At 37.1% G+C, this 21831-nt stretch overlaps 1 protein-coding gene and 1 long non-coding RNA gene across 9 annotated transcripts in view; one reads left to right on the top strand and one right to left on the bottom strand.

Moving 5' to 3' along the window:
• The window catches only part of LOC123784087 (uncharacterized), a 116874-nt gene extending 110836 nt beyond the window's left edge, over positions 1-6038 (top strand). For 6 of the 8 annotated variants that reach the window (XR_015724217.1, XR_015724212.1, XR_015724216.1 and 3 more), the window contains 2 exons: positions 1514-1568; positions 2001-3373. This is a non-coding gene — a long non-coding RNA (uncharacterized LOC123784087). Of the gene's footprint in view, positions 1-1513; positions 1569-2000; positions 3374-5004 lie in introns of those variants that run through there. The other 2 variants (XR_015724215.1, XR_015724211.1) reach the window with 1 other exon arrangement.
• IFT57 (intraflagellar transport 57) overlaps positions 1-15499 on the bottom strand; it is a 56605-nt gene extending 41106 nt beyond the window's left edge. The window contains exons 1-5 of the mRNA XM_045785260.2: positions 15155-15499; positions 12522-12684; positions 11605-11723; positions 8764-8854; positions 4109-4177 (exon numbers count right to left, since the gene is read on the bottom strand). Of these exons, the coding sequence (XP_045641216.1) occupies positions 4109-4177; positions 8764-8854; positions 11605-11723; positions 12522-12684; positions 15155-15366 (654 nt within the window). The 5' untranslated portion in view covers positions 15367-15499. The remainder of the gene's footprint in view (positions 1-4108; positions 4178-8763; positions 8855-11604; positions 11724-12521; positions 12685-15154) is intronic.
• Between the last annotated feature and the right edge of the window lie 6332 nt (positions 15500-21831).

The following is a 21831-nucleotide window of genomic DNA, read 5'->3' as shown; positions in this document are numbered from 1 at the left end:
GAAAAACTTACATAGTTCAGTTAAGGTGAAAAATTGAAATCAGACCTACAGGAACCTAAGAGTAGTGGTAGAGGCAAATTAAATCACTTTAAGTCCTTCCCAATTCTCAAACTACATTGTCTGGAGGGAATCCCAGCTGGCCTTCAGAGGTATCTATTTACACCGTCAATGGAAGAATACATAACACAAATCACAGTTTTGTTCTGAGAATAACTGTATATTCATCTCTTTTATTTTCTTCCCTTACACTTCAGGAGAACTTTGCTGTCATCTTCAACACATACAGGAACACTGAACACCAGAGTGTCCTTGCTTAATGTCGGAATCAAACCATACCTACCCTGCTGAACTCTTATATGAGGGAAAAGGTTAAAAAAGCAATAGACTTGAGAGTTCAGAGTAAACAATTCGAATTCAGCTATTGTAGTTTTACTAAATTTTTAAAAAGAGTATACTGTCCCAAGGTTATAAATTTCAGTTTTTGTATCTGTAAAAGGGAAATAACAACATCTACCCAAATACTTCACAAGGTCAGTAAAGGATGTGTTTTAAAGTACAATTGACGCTTGAGCAATGCGGGAGTTTGGGGTGCAGACCCCCAATAACCAAAAACCTGGATCAGTCAAATGGTGAAATCCATCATTAAATTTTGACTCCCCCAAAATTTAACTTATTTTTTTAAACTAAAAAAAAATTTTTTTGAGAGTGTGTGTGTGTGCGCGCGCGCACGCATGGGGGGACAGAGGAGAAAGGAGAGAGTGAATCTTAAGAAGACTCCCCACTAAGCACAGAGCCCAACGCAGAGCTTGATCTCATGACCCCGAGATCATGACCTGAGCCAAACTCGAGTCAGATGCTCAACCGATACACCCAGGTGCCGTCCAAAAACTTAACTTCTAATAGCCTACCGTTAACTGGAAGCCTTACTAATTAACACATATTTTGCATGCTATATGTATTATATACTATATTCTTACAATAAAGACAAAAGGAAAATGTTACTGAAAAAAATCAAAAGGAAAATACATTCCAAGTATTGTACTGTATTTATTGGGGGAAAAAAATCCATGTGTAAGTGCACCTGTGCAGTTCAAACCCATGTTGTTCAAGGGTCAATTGTACTTTGAAAACTACAGAGTGATTTGCAAATGTACTGTTACAACTGGAGTTTATTTGTTTGGATTAAAATGTTAACACATTATTCTGATATACTGTATCAGATTATAGTATATTCTCAATTTTCAATTGAGCAATAACAATACATTCATTCATTGGGCATCTTCCGTGTTACGCTATGGAGAAAGCAAAACATGACAGTTATCTCCTATAATCAAGGAGCTTATACAAGTCAGATTTGAGAAGGGTAATGTGGGAAGATGTGATTTTGGTTTTTGCCAACACTTACTGAGCACTTTCTATGTGCCAGATATCATTATAAATGCTTTATATGTAGTAACTCTTATAATCTTTAAAAACCCTATAAAAAGGTAACATTTTTATCCTCATTTTACAGATGAGGAAGATAAGGCACAGGCATTTTTGGAAACCTGCCCAAGATCAGACATCTAGTAAGTATTAAATGTATTAAAGTCAACTCACACATTCAGGCAAGTTAGCTACAATGTTACTCGTTATGTTTTATTGCACCTCAAATTGGGCAGAAAACAACAAACGTACCATTAACAACAACAAATAATGCTGACTAACATCACTAAGGTAGTAAATGATAAATGAAGAGATTATCCTGGGATGGGATGGCCACGGAAGTCTTCATGATATGTGCCCAAAGCTATATCCAAACGTGTTTGTAGAATTTAGACAAGAAAAATAAAGGGCAAATGAGAATATTATATTCTATATATACCGTTTTGAGCAAGCAATAGGTATCACTTTATTGGAATATACATACAGGAAAATACAAAAATCCCATATGTATTTTTGAAGTATCTCATTGAGTGGGTTCTCGTTTATAGACTAGATTTATTTCCTAATTAAAACAGAGAAAACAACTCCCGATTAAAATACCAATGACATTTTTCAAAGAACTGGAACAAACAGCCCTTAAATTTGTGTGGAACCAGAAAAGGCCCCGAATTGCCAAGGAATTGTTGAAAAGGAAAAACAAAGCTGGGGGCATCACATTGCCGGATTTCAAGCTATACTACAAAGCTGTGATCACCAAGACAGCATGGTACTGGCACAAAAACAGACACATAGACCAATGGAACAGAATAGAGAACCCAGAAATGGACCCTAGGCTCTTTGGGCAACTAATCTTTGACAAAGCAGGAAAAAACATCCAGTGGAAAAAAGACAGTCTCTTCAATAAATGGTGCTGGGAAAATTGGACAGCTATATGCAAAAGAATGAAACTTGACCACTCTCTCACACAAAGATAAACTCCAAATGGTTGAAAGACCTCGATGTGAGACAGGAATCCATCAAAATCCTAGAGGAGAACATAGGCTGCAACCTCTTTGACATCGGCCACAGCAACTTTTTTCATGACACATCTCCAAAGGCAAGAGAAACAAACGAAAAAAATGAACTTGTGGGACTTCATCAAGATAAAAAGCTTCTGCACAGCCAAGGAAACAGTCAAAAAAACTAAGAGGCAGCCCACGGAATGGGAGAAGATATTTGCAAATGACACTACAGATAAAAGACTAGTATCCAAGATCTACAAAGAACTTCTCAAACTCAATACACAAGAAACAAATAAACAAAATATAAAATGGACAGAAAATATGAACAGACAGTTTTTCAATGAAGACATACAAATGGCTAACAGACACATGAAAAAATGTTCAAAATCATTAGCCATCAAGGAAATTCAAATCAAAACCACCTTGAGATACCACCTTACACCAGTTAGAATGGCAAAAATTGACAAGGCAGGAAACAACAAATGTTGGAGAGGATGTGGAGAAAGGGGATCCCTCTTACACTGTTGGTGGGAATGCAAGTTGGTACAGTCACTTTGGAAAACAGTGTGGAGGTCCCTTAAGAAGTTAAAAATTAAGCTACCCTATGATTCAGCAATTGCACTACTGAGTATTTACCCCAAAAATACAGACTTAGTGAAGAGAAGGGCCATATGCACCCCAATGTTCATAGCAGCATTGTCCACAATAGCTAAATTGTGGAAGGAGCCGAGATGCCCTTCAACAGATGACTGGATAAAGAAGATGTGGTCCATATACACAATGGAATATTACTCAGCCATCAGAAAGAACGATTACACAACATTTGCAGCAACATGGACGGGACTGGAGGAGATTATGCTAAGTGAAATAAGTCAAGCAGAGAAAGACAATTATCATATGGTTTCACTCATTTATGGAACATAAGAAATAGGAAGATTGGTAGGAGAAGGAAGGGAAGAATGAAGGGGGGGTAAACAGAAGGGGGAATGAACCATGAGAGACTGTGGACTCTGGGAAACAAACTGAGGGCTTCAGAAGGGAGGGGGATGGGGGATTGGGATAGGCCGGTGATGGGTATTAAGGAGGGCACATATTGCATGGTGCACTGGGTGTTATATGCAAATAATGAATCATGGAACATTGCATCAAAAACTGGGGATGTACTGTATGGTGACTAATATAACAAAATAAAAATTATTTTAAAAAAATTAAAAAAAATAAAGGTACTAAAATATAAAAAAAAAGAGAAAACATTGACTTAAAGCAATGTCTGACTACCTATCCATACACCAGTCTTAAAATAATCCATTTATTTCAAAGAATTACCAATTAAATATTTTCCTGTAATCAAGACTATTCAATACTAGCCAATTATAACAGAAAATAACTTGAAACCAAATAATATCTTTCTACAATAAAAAACGACAAATTATTTTCAGCTTACATGAGAAACACTGTGTTGATTTTCCACGGTGCAGATCGGAGGCTGCCCCATTTGGCCCTCTGGATCTTTATTATTTGCTATAATTACAACATTTTATATACAGGAAACACTTTTTTGAGAGCTACTTTTCACATGACACACAAAACAATGGCAAACAATGGTTTCTACTTGTTTCAATTTCCAGCAGAACAAGTGCACTGATCGCTTGTTGGTCCTGTGTGTATCCCATGTAACTTACCAAGCGATATGTCTGGGACTTTAAGACGTTGAGATCAATAAAGTTTTCTTCATTGTCTGTCTCCTCTTCCTTAGAAAGAAAGAGTTTTAAAAGTTAATAATTATAAAAAGTTATAATTTAAAGAATGTATTTCCAGTTTTTACATGTAATATGTACTAAGCTCAACACAAAGACTAATGCAGGAAAGGGGATTTAAAAGCCTAGTGGTGTGCATAAAGTAGGGCATAATGTTATTAGCAGCTCATCTGCTTTTTGAGGTTTTGATGGTACCTTTTAAAATACGGCCTTTTTATAGTCACTGAAAAAACAAAACAAAATAAAAAAACAGGAGAAGGAAGGGCCACTGCTGTAAAATTAGGGATAAATAAACATAAGAATAAAATAAGAAACACTGTAAAGTGGCATATCTGAAAGAGACAGATAATGGAAGGAGTTAATTGCAATTTTGAGAACATGACTAAAATGGACAAAAATGAGGTTGACAGACACAGAATATTTTCACCTGCTCCAGGGACCAATTCCATTAGTGCATATTTTTGACATCTCATCTCTTATATGCTCAAGTTTAATAAATTAATAAGATGAGTCATTAGTACTGCTTGGCCCATGGCCCCTAAAACTATTTAAAGATATTAAAATATTAAATCTATTTAAAGATATGAAATATATATTTAAGATACTAACCTTGTATCTTAGATATTAACTATCTTAAGGGATATTTTGGGTAGATTCCAAGCTGGTCCTGATCCCTGGGCCAACTGGTATGGGGGGGGGGGGGTAGTGTCAGAAGTGACCCTTTGAGAGGCAATACCTTTCGCAATATACAGCAAAAATGGAGTCTTAGCAGGTTCTAAAGCACGTGGAACAAAAAAAATAGTTCCCCTTTCTCTTCAAAGGTGTTCGTGGTGACAAGCGACATAGTGGGTGAAACAAATTTAACAAAAGACTTAAGGACATGGTAAGACCGTGAATGGAACTTGGTCCTCAAAGAAAAAACAACAACCAGTAAGCGTGTGTTATTTGGTGGACACTTCCACATGTACAGTTCTACAAAGCTGCAGTGGGAGATTTCAAAGCTAGTGCTTATCTTCAAGCACTAAGAAGGATATCAAACAGTGGTTCTCCACACGGGGTTCTGAGACCTGTAGCATCAGCATCAGCTGGGAGCTTGTCAGGATGCAGACTCTAAGGTCCCATCCCACAACTACTCTGGAACTCTGCGGGTGGGGACACTAAGGTAAGCTATGAGAACTATGTTAATCTTTGGGGAATTGGAAAGATTTATTAAAATATGAAGAAATATAAATGCAGAGTATAAATACACTCAAGTGACATTTACTTTTTTTATGTTTACATTTTTTTTACATTACTTTTTCAAGGAGGAGGGGCAGTGGAGCACAGAGGTGTAGACAAAATTGATGTGACTGTTTACATCTTAAATCCTAACCATAAATGCAGATGCACACCTTTGAGATTCAGCTCAGTTTATTCTGTGTTTGCACTGATGATGACCTACTTAACAACCAGAATAAATGATTGAAATGCCAATGACTCAATGCCCATGGGAGAAGAGACAGGTTTATTATGCTTTTACAATAACCTAATCAGTCTGTTTACATAGGGAATCAATAAATACTTGTTGAATTAGTACAGGGTTAAATGCTAATAGGTAAAAGGCTTTAATAGCAGGCAGTGGAAAAAAGGATTTAAGTTACTAAATATTACTAACACAGCATTCAAAAGGAATTCAAATATAAACAGACTTAGAAAAAAGTTTTAAAATAAACTAAGAGGATTCTGATTTCAGTAATATAGAAGACACTCAACAATTTCCTACCATTTCTTCATCTAACAGGTACTAGGTACTCTCTTAATTCTCTAACTGCCAATTACTAAGTATATGATTATATGCAGCCTGTGAAAATATTGTTTTGTGACCAATACTTCTTTTATCTTTTCTTTTAAACAGTTATCAATGTGTCCTATGATAAGTCTAAATCGGAAGGATTCTAATTTCTAGGTGATTATAGCAGAACTTTACTCTGTCAGAAATAATTTTTTCCACCCTTGAGCCACCACACAAACTCTGGCAACAAAATAATGTAACATGTCACCATTCAAACGCTTTTTGGCACCCATCTCCTTAGCAAGAGGGATGGGAGAGGTAACAGAGGGCTACTTGGAACAACATGATGATAACAAGAAAGAAAGAAAAGGAAAAAATTCAAGAGACTCGACATAAGGGAACCAGCAGCCTTAGTGACAACCCCCTGAGGAAGACCTTCAGTTTGGTCTAATGATAATAGAAGGTCTTTACCTTACAGTTGGGAAGAAATGTGCAAAGAGGCTGCTTTCTAGTTTGTTTCTCTAATTTACAAACCTAATGCTGCTGCTTTGAACTTTAGAGGGTTCTTAGAAAAAAATTAGCTATAATTTCTAAAAGTTACACAGCAATTTGCTGACAGCTGATTTTGATATTTAATGAACACCCACTTTGCACTAGTAACATGGAGATACAAAAAAAGTGCAAAATTGGTTTCCATCCCTATACAGTCTTCTTTCTGACTAGTAGGTTTTTGTACTTTTTTTCCGCTGACTGGCAGTTTTGAGTTATGTCTCTGAAGCTAAACGTTGATGCGCTAGGACCAGGTTTCTGTCGATAAACCATTAACTAATAAATAGTTACTTAAAAGAGAAGATGAGGAAAATACCTGAGTAAAATAAATGAGGTCAACAAATGGAAATATGTGAGAACTTAACATTTCTTGAGCCTGAATGGAAAGATCTATTACACAAAGAATAAAGTCGATACTCCTTAAAATGGCCACAATGATCTGGACCTGGTCTATCTTTCCTGTGAATCATAAACTACACACATGCATACACCCGCCTTACTTAGGAAATCTGGCCCCAGTGGTCTTCTCTCTGTTCCTTGATCAAATTAAGCTCCTTCCTGCCTCAGAGCTTTTGTCATGCAGTTCCACCAGGGTCCTGCCCAACAGGTACTCAGTAAAACACATGCAGAATGAATGAATATATATATTTACTTTAACTTTTAAAATGTATCATATTTTTTTAAAAGATATCTTTTAAAGTCGTTAGTTTTACAATGGTCTTTTTCCTTCTGTAAATAACAGAATCAGCTTTTTTCTATTTATGGTTTAAAATATTTATACTGCTGACAAAATACATGTTAAAAACTTTGACAATACAAAGAAGCATAGAAAAGGAAATAATCGGGGCACCTGGGTGGCTCAGTCAGTTGAGTGTCTGCCTTCGGCTCAGGTCATAATCCCAGAGTACTGGGATCGAGCCCCGAGTCAGGCTTCCTGTTCAGTGGGGAGTCTGTTGCTACCTCTTCCGCTTGTGCTCTCTCTCACTCACTCTCCAATAAATAAATAAAATCTTAAAAAAAAAAAAAAGGAATAATCACCCATAATCTTTCTACCCATATACAACTAATGTTAACATATTATTATCTTTTCTTTTTTGTATATTTTATATACTTGGGTTTATGCATACAGCAGAAATTATCATCCCCATATCACTAACATTACTTTGTAAACAATTTTAATAGCTACATAATATTCTACTATTTGGATAGTCTAATTTATTTAATGGTTAGTTTCAGCATTTTCTGGAAAACAAGAAGTGATTCTTTGTAGCATATAATAGCTTAATAAATTAAGCTGAAATACAGAATATACTTATTATCTAATGATTTATTTATTTACTTTTTAAAGATTTTATTTATTTATTTGAGAGAGATAGAGAGTATAAGCAGGGGGAGCAGCAGAGGGAGAGAGAGAAGCAGGCTCCCGGTTGAGCAAAAAGCCCGATGCAGAACTCGATCCCAGGACCCCAAGGTCATGACCTGAGCCGAAGGCAGATGCTTAACAGACTGAGCCACCCAGGCGCCCCTTATCTAATGATTTAAAAATTCACTTGGAAAATGTAATTGGTTTATGACAATAAAATACACTTTAAAAAAGGGTTTTTTCCCTGCTATTTCAATTTCAGATCATAGATATACTTCCTAAAACAACAGGGTCAATCGATCATTGGCTCTGAGAAAGTGCTCTTTTTCTTTACCATGTTACTAGTTTAGTCTGTTATTGAGACTTGATCATTTAGTTTCAGAATATGAATAGAATGTTAAAAATGGTAAAGGCCCAGATGCTGCCGAACAATTTAAATAACGTTGGTATTTTTAAGTATTTTTTAAAATTCCTAAAGGGTAGTACTTACCCTAATTTTAGAAGCATACAGGAGTTCCTGAGAAATGAGCAGTGTTCTTAAGAAGTAGAATATATTAATCCTAAGCCCTATTATTCTTTTCCAAGTTCTTTATTATTTATGGCCTATTTCAAATCATGAATGGTTGCTAATAAAGTATTTACTCACACAACTAGCAGTCCACTATTTCCTGTCTACAGTTTAAGAACCTCTGCTATAACTCAAACTTCAATCATTAGAAAACGCGAGCATTAACTTAACCAAAGGTCTAAACAACTATTTGGTACTCTACTTAAAAGCTTTCTTCTCTAGACACAATGAAATGAAACATATTCCTGAAAATGGAAGTCTGGGGAAATTAAGAGAAGGGAAAGGAATTCAAAGGTAAAAAGAAACAAAAAGTTCAGCAGCACACATACCACAAATTCTTCATCCACTTTATTTAATGTTAATTCTGCATCATCTTCTGGGACAGTTTCTTCTTCTAATTCTTCCACTGGGTATGTTGGTCTAAAATAATAAGGCTTAGTATGTGATGAGAATTTAAAAAAAAGTCTTAGCAAGACAAAAAGGTATAATGTGAATTTTAAGAATCCCCTCTACACCAGATCTTGTCCTTTTTTAACCCCCTTCCATAATCACTATTACATGTTTGATGCATTCTTTTTGAAAATTTCTATGTAAAGAAGCAAAAATGTTTATCTTCAGATTTAAAAAATACATACACACAATTGGGATGATACAATTCATATTGTTATATAACATACTTTTTCACTTACTAATTTACCACATTTAAGTACATATGCATTTTTCTCTTTCTCCCCCCACCCCACCCCCGACACCTGCACTGTGCTCCACTGAACAACAGTGCCAGAACTGGCTAAACATTGAGGTGGTTTCTAGTTTTTTTCACTCAACAGTAACACAGAGATCATCCTTATACATTCATTATGTCCATCATTTAGAAAAAATTTATACAATAGCTGGGTCAACAACTTTGTACATTTTATTATTTTGCTGTATGTTACCAAAAACCAATTTCCAGAAGATTACCCTAATTTACACCATCAACAGTGATTCCATTTCCGTATGTTCACGAATAACTGCAAACAAACTTTAATCTTTGCCAATCATATAAGTGAAAAATCTCGTTTTAATTGCATTTCTTCAAGAGAGTAAGTGAACCAAACTTTTCATGTTTTAATTGGTTATTGGTGTTTCTTTTTCAGTGAAATGCCTATTTATGGCTTTGCCCTTTTGTATATTAAGAAAATTAATGCTTTGCCTAACTTGTGTTAAAAATATTTTTCCTACTTTATCACTTATAATCTTGACTATTCAGGACTGTTACAATTCTTATTACATAGACTTGCCAACCTTTCCTTGCATGGATCCTAGCAGCTTTAACATCATATATACAAGGCTTTTCCCTCACATGACACAACCCACCCCTTTGACCTTTTAGTACTCCTATAGTTTCATTTTTCACGTTTACATCTTTGACCAGTCTGAAATTTATTTTGATAGAATAAGAAGGGTTCCAGCTTTCTTACTTCCAAAGTCTAATCAGTGGTCCTAACACTAAGTATTGAACAACTATTTTTCCAACAAGATTAATGACATGTATTTCCCATATTAAAAATACCCGAAAGTATTTAGGTTTATTTCTAGAAACTTATTTAAAAATCCATACCTCAGACAGATTAACAAAATATAAAAATCAACATTTAATATTAAAGAAAGAAAGTACTAAGAACCAAATCAATCTTCTTAAGGAATATATTTCCTATTTTAATTAATTAGAATTAGATAATATCTCAAAAGCAATATTCTTCTAGGATTTGCTTTGACATATTTAATATGTAAAATAATCATCTATAAATATGTAATTTCTGTGTAATTTACATATTACATAGCTGACATGTTATCTGATACCTACTTCCAATATTTTCCCCCTTATTCTTCCCATATATTTTAACGGTCCTTATAAATTATCCAAATCACAATACATGGTCAAGAATTAGATATTCCTAGAAACAAAGGAAGTACAAAATTGAATATTGGTTGAGATACTAATCGCTTCAGGTGAATACAAAACACATCAGGCAATAAATTTAGTAATACTTAAAAATGCCAGATGGTTTAGCACATCTCATAACTTTTCTTGGAGTCTAACAAAGAAGTAATGTGAATCATAATAGTTATTCCATATATATAGCACTACCTGGTAATACTTAGGTTGAAGCATATGAAATTGCCATTTTTTAGTTCAATGATAGGTGAGTATCAGTAATTTCATATGGCTCAGGCTGATGCTGATGATGACCTAAGTCAAGTACATTTTTTTACAATACTTATTAATAAGGGAATTGATTATTTACATGAGCATGTAATTGAATACACGTTAAGATATTAACAGGGAACAATATATACACCTTTCCAAAGAAATTTTTTCTCATCCCAAACCACTGCTTGCTCATGTTTTACCTAAATAATGCTTTCCATAATCCCTAACCTGTCAATAATTCTAATCTTCAAAGAACCAAATTTATGTATTTCCTAACTATATCCTATATAAATTGACAGCTTCTGAATATTTTATTCTCTTATCCATGTGATCAACATTTACTGAGCATCTGTGATATACAGAGTACTATGCTAACCGCCATAGAGTACATATTAAGAGTTCATAGTTTCTTGCAAGAAAGCCAGACCTGTAAACAAATGTTTTTAATACCAATGGATAAATACAATAATAGAAATATAAACAAATCACTCTCAGGTCAGAGAAAGAAGCAATGAACAATGCCTAAGAGAGTGTCAGCTGGCTTCTTCAGGTGGCTATTATTCTGGCCCAGTATCTATAAGCAAAAGAGAAAATCCCATTGAAAGTACTATATTAATTTCCATTTTTTTTCTTTAATCTACAGCTATCAGTTACCCCTATGTATATAGTACCTTTGTGTATATAAATAAAGAGACCTTGAAAAAATTTCATACACTGAAGATATTCAGTTACAGTTAAACCTTTCATAATTATATATTTGAACTGGGACGGGGCATGATAAAATCAGAACTGGTTGTGAATATACCAGATTATTCCAATTTTGTCTATGCAGACATTTCCAATCACCTGTGGCATTTTCAGTTTAGAATAGTCAAGAGGAAATACTTCTTGTCAGTTCAGTTACATAGCTCCGAACCCATGGAGAAAAAGCTATTTACATAAAATTACTATTGCCAGGTTGGGTAATTTTTACCTTTTCCAGGTGAAACCAATATATTTTAATGCTTCTTCTGCTAAACAGTCAAGAACATAGCATACATGTTCTCCATAACCTGACTTTAATTTTGAAGGAGGAAAATCTGCGGTTCTGCCCTGAAATACAAAAGATAAACAGGGTATTACTTGTTATTTATATTCCAAATGTCAAAATATTTTAAGCAAAGTACTGCTGAATAAATGTATCACTTCTCTACATTTCAAACAGGATATAAAATAACTGTAATTATATTGCTTCTTAGAAATCCATCTTTTCAATCCATTGATACATAAAAAAACCAAAGGAAAATGAAGATGTTTTATTGTCAAAGGTATCAAATTGAAAGGCAATAACCTCATGACAGAACAAGTAACTGATCCTGTTAGGGCGAAGAAAAACAGCAAAACTATTAGCTTGGTATCCTACCGTTAAACAACCATAGGAAGGACAGAGAGAACCACTTGTCAAAAGTTAATAACATGTGTGCCAAAAATTCTTACTCCCTATCCCCAGGAAAAGTCAGAAATGAAAAGTACAACTGCTATCATCGTCTATTAAATCAAAGCTCTCTTTCAAAATACACTGTTCCAGCTTCCGACCAGCATTTTTTAGAAGGAGAACTAAGTTAAGTATCCATAAATTTACCTCTAAGACATAACAAGATTAATAAAAATATTATTGCTTTGGGCTATAAAGGGTACATTAAACATTTTTAGAAGTAGCATTAATACTATAATATGAACCATTCTGAGGTTTTATCTGAAAAAATCCAGATAGAATTTTATATATGTATGTGTTATAGACATAGTTATTCACAGAAAATTCACCTAAATGGGTAGCATCTACATTGCATTACCAATATTAAAATTCATAACTTGACAACATTCTGCAAGGAGAGAGTTGTTTACACTTACAAATGATCGAAGCTCAGATAATATGTTAGATATAGTTGCATTAGGGTCATCATATTCTTGAGGTTGCTCAAAGGGGCGTCCTGCTTTGTTAATCAACCAAGCAGCAAGAGTGCAAAACATGTAGAACTGTTCACCAGGGTTGGTAGGCAGTGCGAAGTAGTGTCTGTTTCAAAACAAAGTGGGGAGGATGGAATATGAAATACTGCAAACAAGTCTATAGTAACTAAAGGGACTAAGTCCAAAGTTGCTAAAGAACTTTTCTTTTTAAAATGGCTTTAAAATCAAAAGGCACTTATGATTCACTCTGAAGTTTCTGGTAATCCACAACACTCATATTAAAGTTTTTAACCAACAGGACTAGAGCAATTACTATTTTACACAAGATATTAGATCAAAGATCTTACACCCAGTAAAGGCAGGGCATGTTAAAAAACTGATCATGTACAACTTTTGCCAAAATCATTCATATGTCAGGAATCATGAATAAGAGAGTACCTCCTGAAAATGGTAATTGGGAATTAAGAGAATTTCAGAGTTTAAAAAAAAGACTTTAATGATTATTTGTTATGCATTTTTACAATGTCACTGGTATCTTTACAACTGTTCCTAACCTATCAGGTATGTTCAACAGTTGTTCTCATCTTGGCTGCATATTTAAAGCACCTGAGGAGCTCGTCAACCTATTACTACTGGACCAAACGTTACTTCTTCCCTTATGAATTAAATCAGAACTTCTGAGAGTAAAGCCCCAGTACAAGTACGTTTCAAAAGCTTTCTAGGTGGTTTGAAGGTGTCAGGATTAAGAATCACTGAGTATCACATCCACAGTCTAACACTTGCTGACTTTTGCTAAATCTCCTAACCTACTAAAAACAGTCCTATGAAGATCAATATGATTTATACTTAAATAGGTTAAGAATAAAACTTGCTAACAATATTCAAGTCATTTTGATCAAAGATCTTTGTTTTCTGTGCAGTTATTAATTTTATGTGCAGTTTATAATTTTATTTATGGCTATTATAACTATTTTTCGTAAGAATCAGCAGTCTATCTTTCATGTTTCCCAAACTTTTTCCTGCAGGGTAGTGCAAATGTTCTGAAAGGTAACAGATAACTGGGAAGAAAAGGGTCAGGAGTCCTTCCAGGTATATATTCACAACGCTTTCAAAGTACCCACTGTTGAAAATTCATCTTTTCCTTACAGGCTGATACCAACTCCAAAACAGAGGACTGGATACTGACAGATCCTCCAGATGTAGGACAATGGTTCTAAAACTTAAGCATGCATCAGAATCACTGGAAAAGCCTGTTAAACAGACATCTAGGCTCCACCCCTAGAATTTCTGATGCAGTATACCTGGAAAAGGGCCTGTGGCATTGCATTTCTCCTGAGTTCCCAAGCGATGCTGCTGCTGGGAACCATTAAATTAGGATATTGCCATGCAAATCCATGATTCAAAATATCCTGCTGAACTCCTGAAGAAATAGCACAGACGTTATACCACTAGAACCTTAAGGCCATTTTCTTTTAGTTTGAAAGATATACTTGGGGACAAAAATGCATTTTTATCATAGAAGATGTTGGTTGTTTATATTATGCTGATTGACTCGTTGAAGTAATAACTCCCAATCCCAAAATTTCTATCATAGATCAAGCAACACTACTTTTTCCTCTAACTTTTTTCCTATTATGGCCTGACTTAGCTATATGGGCAATTTACATAGAGCCTACATATCTTACAATTCAAGTTATTGGAAGGGAGCAAGGAATGAAATCAAAACTGTCAAGGGAAATAATTTTAGCCAAGGTATAGCCATTAAAAGAAAGTATTACAGATTTTTAATCTAAATTGTGTTTTACACAATAAACAAATGTAAGTATTAACTTATTTATCCAGCTGTCATTAAGCTACACTGATTGCAAGAAAAAGTGCTAGCTGTGCATTACCCTCAACAACTAATGGCACTGACTTCAGGATACGATGGACTTTCCTCACCACAAGGGCAGAACTTTAGGTTGTAATGATACAGTTCCCATAGTTTTCATTTCATTTGTCTTTTCCACTTCTTAGTTTCTGGGAGTACTGTTATTGCAAAGGTAGAAATCTTTTAAACCAGAGAAATAGTCAACAAGTTTACTAATTGCATATAAAGTCAAGAAAGGTCCTAGTTACCAGTTGTAGGGACAAATTATTCGCAGAGGAAAACAAAAACTAGAAATAGAGCTAAAATGTTAACAGTATTCATCTTTGGGGGTGAGATTATGGATGATACCAGTATTTCCTACACACTTTCTTGTGTTTTTCTGAGTCTTCTACAACAGGTACTTTTATAATCAGAAAAAAAACAGTTTGTGTTTTGTGGAAGTGCGTGTGTGCTTTAAAGACTAAGCAAGACAAGCCGACTTCCGGTCTTTTCAGCGATTCTGAAACTTTACTCTCTCTAAAAAATACCAAAGCTAAACTCTGTGAGCTCCGCGGACTCTGTTGCCAAGTGTGGGGTGAAGTGCCCTTTCCTGGCTAGGAAGATGGAGGCAAGCGCTAACTCGCGTTCAAGGTTCCCCAGAAGGCCGGAGAAGGCATCTCCCCGGGGTCCAGCCGGCACCCAGGCGCTGGAGGACGAGGGCACCCACCTGGACGGGGGCTTCAGGTTGTTCTTCCGGAGGAGTTCCTCCTCGTAGTGGAGCAGCTTCAGCTTCTCCACCAGGTCCTCCATCACCACGAACATGTGGTAGGCCGCGCCGGGCCCCCGCTCCACGACCACCTCCCCTGCCCCTTCGCCGCGGGACCGAGACACTCCATCCTCTAAACCTGACGGCGTGACTACTGCCGCCGCGGCCGCCATCACAGAGCAGGAAGAAAGCGCCCGGCGTGGGCTCCGGCCCACAGACCTCGGCGGCCTTTGCCGCCTGAGCTGCCGCAGCCAGGACCGCCGCGACCGGTTACCAGGCGACCGCCGGGCAAACCCGTCACCAGGGAAACTAGACTCCGCCTCCTTCCCGCCCTGGTTTCTTCTAAATTCCCTCCAACCAGGTCGGGCTTTCCGGACGACGTCACGCCGGGTCCGCACTCCTTCCCCGCCTCTGGGGAGGAGGTGGCTGGGAGGCAGTCCCGCCCCCTCGCGGGGGCGTGGCGCTCTGCCTCCACGTCGGGGCACGCCTCCTAGCGGAGGAGAGGCGGAGCGCGGTTCCGTCGAGCGCTCCCGGCGGCTGGTAGCTGGCTGGGGGTGGTTTGGGCCTGGTAGTAAGCGGCCGCCGCGCGGGCGTCTGAGTCAGCGGGGTCGCCTTGAAAAAATTAAAGGGGAAGAAAGTTGGGCAATCTTGAAGGCTGCGCTAGGCCACTGCTATGTTTTCACTTTTCTTCTCAAAACTGAAAGTTTTCACTGTTGCAAAAATAGTCGCTATGGTAGGTTCCCTTTACATCATGAACTTTCCAACAAGAGGTTTCTGTATGTGCTGTGTTAGATTTAACAATATTATAAACCTTGAGGTATTTTAACTCCCCCCTGTTACTCCGGCGCTGGAAAAGGGAAGGGGTGGGGAAGAGAAGGGCAGAGGATGAGCCAAAATTCACTGGGAAGGATTTGTTCTGCCTCCGAAACAAGAATTCTAAATTCACATCCCGCTGATTAATCTGTTTCAAGCCCATTACATGTGGCATAAAATTTGGGGGTTCCTTGTTAAAATCAACAAAATAAAGGGGATTATCTTGAACTTCTCAGCACGACACAGCTGGCAGTGCGGCTAGCGAGGTACTACTGTACTCAGCAGCTGTGAGGAAAACAAGAAAGGTGACATCACTGACCACAGCTTTACAGTTCTCCAAACTGGCTTGTGTACCAAGCAGTTTTCCAAAAAGCTGCATAAAATGTGAGGTAAGTGGTAGGTGTGTGGAGGTCTCGTGGGAGAAGAGAATGTGTGGGAAGAGGTTGACAATGTATTTGTGTTTATGATGTGATTTGGGGGAGACCTTTGATGTTCTATACCTACTACTAGAGAACAGAAGAGTCACGTTTTCTTTGACATAACTGAAGTTTTGAAATTTATCTAATATATTTTTGTTTTTGTTAGAAAATGGGTGGAGGAGCACTTTTCATTTTACTATCAATCTAGGCCTAACTTCTGATACTAATAAAGTTAGTAAAGTGAAAAATCAGAGAGGCAAATATCTTTTTCCATTTACCAGAGAAAGGAAATACATAAAATAATTTAGAAAATAACCCAAAGGGAAGGGCCACAGAGGATTGCTTTTTAAATAAAAAATGTTGCTTTCCTACTGCAAATCATTAGCCAGCTGCTCTTAATAAAGATAGGTTGGAAAATCGGATTTGACTGTACCCTACTGCAGATTGGGTCCTTTGCTTCCTCAGAAGAGTGTTTCTCACCCACACATCCCCACCCCAGCGACCACATTTGTGGGTGAGGGATGTTGTGGTATGTCTGTCTAACTTTCAGAGTACAAGATAGATGTATAGCTTTTTACAATTGGAAAAGAAAAATGAAAGCTCAGATACATGCTTTGAGATGCTTGGTTAGTCAGCAAGCAACCTGTGGCTGTTTAAATGACACTCCAAAAGATTTCAGACTTCACAGGTAAATTGGTTCCACCCAGGGAGATAGATGTTCACTCAAGCCATGCTGCCTGCATGAGATGTTCTGACATTTTCAGAAAGTTATATATAGCACTCAAGATGAAATAGCCAAGCATTGTATTTTGGCTGAGAAACCCTCCAAAAACATATGTATTTTGACTAGGGGTGGGGGAAACCACCTGTCCCAGAACCTAGCCATTTTCTTCCTAGGTACAATGCTGATGCATCCTGGCTTGAAAGCAGTATGAAGAATTATTTCTCCCCTTCATTGTTGTGAAGAAGAAAAAAGACTAAAATATAAAGTGTGCCGCAGTAACTGGGGCATGGAGAGAATGAAAGAAACAAAGGAAAAACCAACTGCTCAACATTTTGTGTTTTCCCGTAAAGAAAAAGATGGGAAACAACACAGAAATGTCATTTCATTTTTATAAGGCCCTGGATGAGTTTTGCTGAATCTTTGTTTACCCATCATAGTTGATAACACTTCTCTTTCCCTGCTGGAAGTACTTCCTTCACATGTGTGGGAATGCCCACTTAAATCCTCTTCCAGCTGTTTCAGCCACTTGGAAGCTTTGGAGTACATTTTTGTTAGCAATTTTGCCAGACTAGCTCCTATATTGACCAGGGAGTTAGAGAAGGCCTTGAAGGGAAAGGATGTTGAGGCATGTGCATTCTTCCTTTCAAGAATCTTGAGAGGTTTATCCCTGGCTCCGTGTTGACCACAATTAATAGCCAGGCTTCTGACTTGGACTTTTATTTCTTGCAAACCGTGAAATGATTGGTGGTAATTTTTAAGGCCCTTAAGATCTTTTTGTGAGGGAATGGACTAATCTCTGGAAACTGAACAGTATTCTGATCAAAGGGGGATTTAAACTAAATGGATTTCCCTGAAAGATGCTGAGCAAGGCTGGCAGTGAAAAAGAGGCAGGTTCAAAGATGGAGGAAGGCTTTCCAGCTGCATCTCCTAATATAAGAACAAGCGCTTCAAGCCTGGGCATGCTTAAAGAACAAACCTGCTTTATTTATAAATGGCTTCAAGATGTTAAAAACTTAGAAAACCACTAGTTAAATAAAACTTTCTTAGCCTAATAGAAAGTATCTGCCAAAAATCTAAGAAGAAAAAAGTCAACTTTAAATGTGAAGCATTAGCTTTTTTTTTTTTTAAGATTTTATTTATTTATTTGACAGAGGGACAGCCAGCGAGAGAGGGAACACAAGCAGGGGCAATGGGAGAGGAAGAAGCAAGCTCCCAGCGGAGCAGGGAGCTCGATGCTGGGCTCGATCAATTCCAGGACCCCGGGATCACGTCCTGAGCCAAAGGCAGACGCTTAAGGACTGAGCCACCCAGGCGCTCCAGAGGTAATGCCTTTTAAAGTAAAGACCAGATGAAGACATTCACTCTTCTAAAATGTACTGGAGATCAGAGCCAGTACGCTGGATAAAAATTAGTAAGTATTGCAGAAGAAGAAACTGTTGCAGGTGATATGATAAAGTAAAAAATCCAAGAGCATCTACAGACAAGCTATTAAGACAGCTCAGCAAGTTTGCCTTATACAACAAGATCCAAACTAAAGAAAAGTTACTAGAAAAACAAAAACCTCAAAAATAAGCCATATATAGCATCCAGGAATAAGTCTATCATTATCATTATGGAGAAATTGTTAAACTTTACTGAAAGTCATAGAAAAATCCCCAAGTAAGGATATGATGTTCATGAATGAGAAAAATTAGTTATCTTTGCCCAATCTTTAAACTCAATGCAATTTTGAATAAAATTATGAGAGGGCTAATACTGAAAATCATATGTAAAAGTAAATTTAAAGAAGACTGGGGAAGGAATCATGATATCAGATAGTAGTTTCTTAAAGTGTAGCTTAAGATAATGACATCACAGGAATAAATAGAAAATAGAAAGTCTGGAAACAGGTGAGAGTGTATTTGGAAATTCAGTATATGAAAAAATTGGTGTTACCAATTAGTGGAGAAAGATGAACTAGTCAGTAAATGCTCTTGAATTTATGGGTTATCCATATGGAAACAAAATTACATCTCTGAATTCCAACACATAAATTCCACTTGGATTGAAGACATAAATGTGAAATACAGGATATTTAGAAAGGGAGCAAGAGAGTATCTTTAACTTCAACACAGGGAACGATTCCTTGAAGGAAATAAGCAAATTTTAAAGGAAAGAGAAACTCATTAAAATTTGAGAACTTAGATAAAAAGAGAATTATATAAACAATGAAAAAAAAAGATATTTGTGACCCATATAATGTCAATGGATTAGTCTCCAGAATATACAAAGGTCATCACAAAGCCTCTGGGCCATGTTGAAGAATTATAGATATTTTCTTCTAGGTCAGAATTTCTTGCCCTTTACTACTATTGACATTTTAGGCTGGATAATTCTTTGTCGTTGGGTACTGTTCTATACATTGTAGGATGTTTCACAGCATCCCTGGCCTCTACCCATTAGATACCAGTAGCATCTACCCATAGTTGTAGCAAAAATGTCTCTAGGGGTGCCTCGGTGGCTCAGTTGGTTAAGAATCCAACTCTTGGTTTTGGCTCAGGTCATGATGTCAGGGTCCTGGAATCGAGCCCCATGTTGGACTCTGTGCTCAGTGGGGAGTCTCCTTGAGGATTCTCTCATTCTCTTTCCCTCTGCTCCTTCCCCCCCACCTCGCTTGCATGCTCTCTTTCTCTCTCTCCCTCTCAATAAATAAATACATGAATATTTTTTAAAAATGTCTCCAGCTGGGCCTTGCAGGACAATATTACCCCTGGTTGAGAACCACTTCTCTAGATGCATGGGTTGAAATAGGAAATACCTTTATAAGGACCAGGAATGTAAGGGTAAATGAGTGACTAAGTGATGTGGGGGGTGGGGTGGGTTGGGGAGCAGTGGGGATGACTGTGGTTAACTAGAAAACTCATGTACCATCTCAAGTGGACATTTTTGTCATTTAGGAATTTGACCCAATTTTGTCACGTATTATGTTGCAAAGATTTAAACCTTGATTTGTATGTCAATGTGAGGTCTTCTTGAGGATGACCTCTCTACACACAAAATATTATTTCAGGGGCTACTTTAGTAGTTGTTAAAGATATTAATGCATCGAAGTTCAAAATTGAGAAGCCTAGTTCTTAACTTTTATTTTGATTTTCAATCTTCTTCAATTTGTAAATGTAGGAAATTTATTATAGTCAAGTGCATTTACAACTTAAATTTCTATAGAGGATTTTAAACTGTTCATAAACTTACGATATTTATTGTAACATTGTCTGACAAACCATTCCAGATATTGTAAAATCTCCTGAATTTAAAGTTTAAAAAAAATGACGGGAGGGGAGGGAAACATATTCTGTTAAGTATTCCAGTACTGTTTGTAAACAGAATTCAGTGTAAAACCAAGTCTAAATTAGTTACATAATTGCATATTATAAATGGGGATCACAAATCAGTCTGTTTCTCTGATGGGCCAAATTTTCAAACATTAGATACTTAAGTATCAAATATGTACAAATTATTCTTTAGCATAATTATTACTATTGTGGGGTTGACTTTCATCCTTAGCGTATTTAGTGTTGCAATTTTCCATGATTAAAATACACCACCTGAGAACCAATCATCATCCCAACCGGAACCTGTGAAGTTTTCCATGCAATGTACCAAGAGATTCCTGGGCTAGAGGTAGAAGAGATTCTTGTCCAAAACACCGGTGGGACACACTAAGTCCTAAGTTGCTATAATAGACTCCCTAACTTAGAAAGGGAAGTGGTTTTGTAACCCATTCCCCTGGGTTTACTTCATTTTCTAGTTCTTCTCTACTAATGGAAGTCTTCTAACTCCATTAAGATTATAGTTAACTGCTTTGGTTTCTCAAGGTAGATAAATGCCATATAATTATATTGTACAGATTTCAAGGCTTTGCTTTGCTTCATGGTCTCATTTTTTTGGGAGAGAAACATAGCGCATGTGTGAACTGAGTTCAGTTTATTGCCTCTGTGTAGGTGATGGGGATAGTTAATGAAGGATATAAGTAGGGGGTGTGTGTGTTGGGGAGGGGGAGTAGAAGATTAGATTTGTATCTTTTTTTTTTTTTTTAAGATTTTATTTATTTAGTTGACAGAGACAGCCAGCGAGAGAGGGAACACAAGCAGGGGGAGTGGGAGAGGAAGAAGCAGGCTCATAGCAGAGGAGCCTGATGTGGGGCTCGATCCCATAACGCCGGGATCACGCCCTGAGCTGAACGCAGACGCTTAATGACTGCGCCACCCAGGCGCCCCTAGATTCGTATCTTGGAATGTTCCAGCAATATTGTAGAGAAGGGACTATAGGAAGATGAATATTGATTCAGAAGGCAATTTGAATAGTCAGGTGAGAGATGGTCCTGAACTGAGATGAGTGACAATTGAAATAGTGAAAAAATGATACTTAGAAAAGAAATTCAATAGAACTTTGTAACAGGTACCATGAGATGTTCTCTAAGGCATGAATGGCACCACAAAGATGCCCCACTTTTTTAAGGCAAGAAAACTGGCCTTTATATTCCTGTCTCACTAGGTCATTGGCTATGGGCTCTCCCAGACATCTCTGGGTGAGGTAGTTTCTATTGGCCAAGAGTAAATGTCTGGAGAAGAATACAGCTGTGAACACTGAGTGGCCAGTATTTATAGCAACTGGGGGATGAAAACATCAGCCTGGTAAAAAGG

Source organism: Ursus americanus, chromosome 4, assembly GCF_024610735.1.
Source record: "Ursus americanus isolate L20-20 chromosome 4, mUrsAme1.1.p, whole genome shotgun sequence".
Classification (NCBI taxonomy): domain Eukaryota; kingdom Metazoa; phylum Chordata; class Mammalia; order Carnivora; family Ursidae; genus Ursus; species Ursus americanus.
This window is presented reverse-complemented; position numbering and strand designations above follow the sequence as displayed.